Source organism: Urocitellus parryii, chromosome X (genome assembly GCF_045843805.1).
Source record: "Urocitellus parryii isolate mUroPar1 chromosome X, mUroPar1.hap1, whole genome shotgun sequence".
Taxonomy (NCBI): Eukaryota; Metazoa; Chordata; class Mammalia; order Rodentia; family Sciuridae; genus Urocitellus; species Urocitellus parryii.
In genome coordinates this window covers 500,385-507,023 of record NC_135547.1, presented here as the reverse complement: position 1 = coordinate 507,023, position 6,639 = coordinate 500,385, and the positions used below count along the sequence as shown (strand labels likewise).

Genomic DNA, 6,639 nt, shown 5'->3' with positions numbered 1-6,639 from the left:
AATAACTACTGATGTAGCATATTGACAAGAATTAAGAAGGGAAAGGATTGGGGATATAGGTCAGTTAGAGTGCATGCACATACACTCTGGGTTCAATCCCCAGCAGCACAAAAATAAAAAATACAATAGAATATATAATGTTTGATATATTGCAGAAAAATGGTCTATTCGTGCATCACTGGTAAAAATTTATATTACTAAGTATTTTTGGAAAGTGTGATGGTCATATTCATTAAGGTTAAAAAAAAATCGCAGTCTTTGAGTTCCTGATCTCTCTTTTAAGACTTTAGCTCAAATGAAAAACGTGTGAGTGATTGTATTTAAAAGAATCTTTATAATCAGCTGTAGTGTTGGAGTCCTGTAATTCCAGCAACTCGGGAGACTGAGGTAGAAGGATATCAAGTTCGAGATTAGTCTTGGAAACGTAACAAGACCCCACGCAAGTTAGCGACATCCTGTCTCGAAATTGAACAAAAATTAAAGGGGCCGGGGGTGTGGCTCAGTGTAAAACACTGCTAGATTGGATCCCAGTACCCCTGTCCTCCCCCCCACCCCCCGCGCGCGCACACACAGAGAAAAGAATCTTTATTGCAGCATTGTTATGGCAAAAAGAAAATGAGTTGGAAAGACATGTCTATAAGCTTTATTAATTGCAAAAATCGAGTTTTAGAATAAAAAATCAGTTGTCCCAATATTTTAAAAAACAAACAGCAATCAATGTGCATGTGTGTGTTAGCATGTTTATGTGAGCATGGAAACATGTGTAAACAAATCTATAATCCTAGACCTTTGCGTCCCTTTTTGTAATGTTTCATGAGTTTCAATAAAAGGGAATTACATTTGCAATCGGAACGGTAGACGAATTTATAAATTAAGAAGAGAGTGAATGAGGCAATTAGAAAGGAAGTAAACACGCTATTCTCCAGTCTGTTTTGTGTGCGCTCCTCTTACAGACAGTACGGTGACCGAAGCGTCGCGTTTACGTGGGGTATTACAGTAACCGGTTGTCAGTGATGAGTCAGAGTGCGTGGTGCTGATGCTGCTGCCATTTCATCACCTTTGCGAGCGCAGCATCCATCCTCCACTCTCCTGGCTCCTGGGCCTACCTCTCATCGGGCTCCCAGGCCAGCGATGAGCTCGTGGCCAAGCTAGATCCGGACCAAGCCCTCCTCTCCGAGGCCTCGGCGGGACACCACGTCCCGCCGACCCCAGGCCTGGACCAAGGAGATTTGCCAAGTCGCGGCCATGGAAGCCATCTGGCTGTACCAGTTCCGGCTCATTGTCATCGGGGATTCCACAGTGGGCAAGTCCTGTCTAATCCGCCGCTTCACCGAGGGCCGCTTTGCCCAAGTTTCAGACCCCACCGTGGGGGTGGATTTTTTCTCCCGCTTGGTGGAGATCGAGCCAGGAAAACGCATCAAGCTCCAGATCTGGGATACCGCGGGTCAAGAGAGGTTCAGGTGGGAGCTCAGTCTGGGCCCGTGAGCAGTGGGAGGGTCTTCGGAGCTTGCAAAGCCCCTGGGGAGAGAGGACTTCCTGATTCTAATCGCGGTGCAGGGGGTAACAAACAAGGGATAGGGGAATTCTGCTGAAATCCACTTATGGCTAGTCAGGAATTCAGTGCAGGGAAGCCCAGTCAATAATACATATTGCTTGCACCACAACTCCATCAACCTGCCCTATGTAACAGACTTTCAAAATTGTTCTACATCAAGCTAACATAACTAACAGCCATAGATAGAAGACAGACAACAGATAGATGATACATACAGATATAGATGGATGCATATTACCTTATTTCTCTATTTCTGTGTACATATGTATGTGTTTGTGTATATGTATGCTGACATATGTCCTAACATAAAGGAAATAGGAGACACTTACTGATGATTGATTCTTGCAACCAGCATACAGTGATCATCAACTATGTACCAGTTACTGAGCTTGCTTCTGAAGAACAGTGTGAAGACACTCCATGTAATCAAGAGAATATCATGTAATCAAATCACACAGAGCCCCTTCCCTCTTAGAATATCAGTGCTAGCATTGTCGGGAGAAAATCACCAATCACACAAAAGAATGTCTTGTTTGTATTTGTATGCCACTCCCCATGTAACGCTTGACACTTAATGAGTAATCAATGAACGTGTTTGATTTTCTCTCACAACTCTTTGCTTTCCCTTGTATGTATTATTTATAATAATATGTATGACTACACAGAAAGTGTAGTCGAAAACACAAAGTCCAAGCAAAAACAGAAAATGCCCAAGGATAGGAAGCAGAATGAATAGAGAGAGGTGAGAGAACACAAAAATGTACACAGAGAACTTTGCAGAAGATAGTATGAACTAAAGTCACATATAGCAACAAAAACCAAATCAAAAGGACTCAATAGCCCCTGTTTGTGATCATTTATTCATTCTCTATTGAACACTAATTGAGCACAGAAGATCGTGGTTTAATAATTAAAAAGGGTTAGAGAAAAGAATCACAAACTTATCTCTAACTCCTCACTCCTACAAACAACACTGCAACAAATATTGCATTCAAGTTCACTTTAAACTTGCAATCGCATTTCTCCTAAGTGAAGAGATTATTTCTGTATATTGTTTTGGAATTTCTGTATAAACAGCCTGTTAATATTGCCTGCTTCTTCTTTATTGGGCAATACTGATTTGTAAGAGTTCATTACAGATTAAGAATATTAATCTGTCATGCATGTTGAAAGATATTTCCCAGTTTGTCATTTATCTTTTCACTTTAAGGTTTTTAAGGGAAGATTTTAAGTTTTATGTAGCCTTATGTTGTGCTTAGAAAGGGCTTCATAATTTTCTTTGCTAAATATTCAAAAACCACAAATAATACATTGTAGAGTTTGACAGGCATCTACAGCTTGCTTGTTGATTTCTTGAATCAATATTTTTACAAATCGGAATCTTCATGTATGCCTAATTTCCTGGTATACCTACCATGCTTCATGAATCTTCAAACATAAGGGAGTTAAAAATGTTTTCATTCCCTAGGGCTGATTTGCCAATTATAGACACTTGAAGTTGTTTGTAAGCTCTGCCCTTACCACCATCTAGCTTGGGTGATGTTTGCTCTATTAGCTTTGGGCCATTTCCCCTAAGCTATTAAGTCTTTCATTGTTTATCTTCTTCATCCAAGAAGACAGAAAACCTACAAATACACATAGATCAAAGATCAAAGTATTCTAAAGCAAAGTACTATAATATACATTTATAATGAGGTTCATCAAATCTAGAAGTTAAAATATGGAAACTTTCTTCTGTTTAAGAAGTATAGCAAATGAATAATAGATTTTAGAAATATTCTGATTACAATGATTTAAACTAATATGATTTTAGGGTAATTTTTGACTATTTATTTAGGCAGTTTTTCTCATCCATACAATATACCCATATAGTTATAATAACTTCTGTTAACTGTCCTAATTTTTTTATTCTTAGAAAAATCCTCTTTCAACTACTAGCATGTATAATGAATTTTCCATATTACAGATCACTCTAACACTCACTATTTCATTTTGCTTCAAGATAACCCTGTGATTTAGGTATCATATTTTGCAGAACAGCAAGTCTCTGTCACTTATTCATATTTGGAAGTGGAAGAGTTAGTTGTATATCTGCCTAAAGGTAGGACACAGATCCGTCATCCCCAGGGTCACTTTCCAATACTGAACCAAGAGAAATGTCTGAAAGTCATTTCTAGAAAATACTATCAAAACTTCACCCAATTAAAGGTCCCATATCATTATTATTATGGAATGGCACTTGTATTCTGTTGTTTAAAAAAAGAGTACACTTATACTAAAGTACTGTATCAGTTAACAAAAACACTAGAAAACACTGAATTCAATGGAGTGCAGACAATTGGGCACAACCTTTATTCTTTACTTCTTTCTTGTGTTTTAGATCCATCACTCGAGCCTACTACAGGAACTCAGTAGGTGGTCTTCTCTTATTTGACATTACCAACCGCAGGTCCTTCCAGAATGTCCATGAGTGGTTAGAAGAGACCAAAGTACACGTTCAGCCCTACCAAATTGTATTTGTTCTGGTGGGTCACAAGTGTGACCTGGATACACAGAGGCAAGTGACTCGCCACGAGGCCGAGAAACTGGCTGCTGCATACGGCATGAAGTACATTGAGACGTCAGCCCGAGATGCCATTAATGTGGAGAAAGCCTTCACAGACCTGACCAGAGACATATATGAGCTGGTTAAAAGGGGAGAGATTACAATCCAGGAGGGTTGGGAAGGGGTGAAGAGTGGATTTGTACCAAATGTGGTCCACTCTTCAGAAGAAGTTGTCAAATCAGAAAGGAGATGTTTGTGCTAGTCAGCCCTTTTACTTCCAAAACATGCTCTCCCACTGGAACTTAAAAGTGATTGAAACAAATAGAATTCTTATGTGACTGAAGAGAACTGAACCTTTCGATACCAACTGAGCCTCCTTCCTGAGAGTTGGGAGGGTGACAACAGGCCCACATGTGGATAGATGGGGGAGCTTGGGTACTGTGAATGAGATTAAATTGCTGACATGAGTTGGGCCAGACAATGTCTTGTAGCCAATACTTGGTAATGGCTACTGGTGTGCCCTTTGTGGACCACATGTTAAGGGCCTGGAGTTTGGGAAGCTAGGTCCTAGGAAAACATACCTTCAGACAGGCAACTGTTCCTTGGTATTTAAGCTTATTCTTAGGTCCTGAACAAAGAAATATATAAAGGGGAAAAAAAGTATCACATTGGGAATAATTAACATAACTAAAAAAGAGTAAGAGATAAAGTTACTCAATGAGAATATCTTATGCCAAATGTGTGTGCTGGATTTGATTAAATATTACCAATTAGCTTCTAGAAGCTCACTTGCAAAATCAGGGACAGGGGACCAGCTATTTGCCAAGGCCCTTTGAAGATATGATATCCTAGTACAAATGATGTGAATATGAAAAAGGAGACCATTTGAAAAAATGTACACCCTTATGATAGAGTTACCAGCTGTGTCAAAGAAGTTGTCCTATGCAAGTAGAAAAGAAAACACCATAATCCAATTGCCCTTTCACCTCTGACCACACATGGGGTTTCATTGCATTGGCAACTGCAGTCTGGAAGTAAACAGCATGCCTGCTTCTTCAGTTATCAGAAAGTGACAATATAGGGATTGTCTATGAAAAGAACCTGAGGCAAACCCTAGCTCATCAATCCTATTTAATAGGAGGCACTGTTAACCCTTACAAACACATCATAATCACTTACATAATTTATTTGATCATCACAACAGGTCTGTGAGGTTTTGGTCCCCATTTTATGGAATAATAATCTAATAGCCAGGATACTCACTTGGCCAAAGTTAAGGACTCCTGATTCATAGTTCATCTGTCTGATGATTAAATTATTAATTTGTTTACTTTGGAAGACATAATGACTGTAAATAAACGTTCTTTACGTGTTAGGATATATTTTCCTTATTAATTACAACACAGCTAGAATCATGAGGGAACCTGGGAATGAATGAAAGGTAAAGTCCATTCAGGTATTATTGACAAGAGGGCTTTAAACGAGTGATTAATTGCACAATGAAAATACATTATAACTGTGTGGACTATACCACTGAAACACAATGGACATTTTATTGAAAGGAACCAAATACAGCAATGGGAAGTGGGATGGGGAGAAAAAATACTCACCCCACAATGACCTTGGCCACCTGTCTGCCATATACCTACACTGGGTTCCTATCTATCCTAGAGAGTCAACTCTTAATTCTCAGGTGAACAGACAGCTAAGTGCAAATTGGAATGGCTGGCTTGAAGGTTCCATTATCTTCTTGAAGACAGGTGATGCTTTAAATTACTTTTGGGATTGTAGCCAGTTCAGCCAGGCAAAAAGCCATACTTTTAACATTAAGAACACTATTCTGATTAGAGTTAGGATTCTTATAATCATTGTGGTACGAAAGCCTAAGGATGGCAAATTGCTTTCAGTTATCATAATGAACGTCAGTATCAATGTGAATAAATCTGAGAGTTTGGGAATTTGCTTCATCCAGAATAAAGAAGCCAAATAATGAAAATTATAAAACACTATTCTGCTATCTATATCCCAACTTGGATGAGCAAACCACTTTGACCAATTCACAGTGAACCGAACATTTTCGCTGTATTCATTTCACACAACCAGGCTTGGGTAGAGTAGATTGTCAATTTCTATTTTAGAAGGCAAATAAAAGACAGTTAGTTGGTTCAATACAAATTTCAACTACTAATGTCTACAAGATTCTGAAAGCAAGATCATCCAATGGATAGATAAGAGTTGATTAGGTTCTTGACAGTTCAATAAAAAGGATAGAAACAAAATTTCTCTGCAGTTTTCCTGATTAAAATACATTAACTATACACTTTTCAATTCCTGGTATTTTATAAGCATATTTTAAAAAATACTCAGCATAGATCCAGCAGAAGTGGCTGAACTTAATTGCTTAAATGAGTTCTAGAAATTTTAAAATCATTTTAGTAGAATTCAGTGCTGTTGTCACTGCAATAAGTGGGTTTTAGAAAATAAGTGTGAAAAATCAGGTGTTACTATAATACTAAGGATAAAGCTTTAGGAGCTATTT

General features: G+C 38.5%; 1 protein-coding gene across 1 annotated transcript; it reads left to right on the top strand.

The window, feature by feature from the left end:
* Positions 1–1,245: 1,245 nt before the first annotated feature.
* Positions 1,246–4,362, top strand: Rab39b (RAB39B, member RAS oncogene family). Its single transcript, XM_026415069.2, has 2 exons — positions 1,246–1,460; positions 3,936–4,362. The coding sequence occupies exons 1-2, from the start codon at positions 1,246–1,248 to the stop codon at positions 4,360–4,362; spliced, it is 642 nt and encodes a 213-aa protein (XP_026270854.1).
* The last annotated feature ends 2,277 nt before the right edge of the window (positions 4,363–6,639 follow it).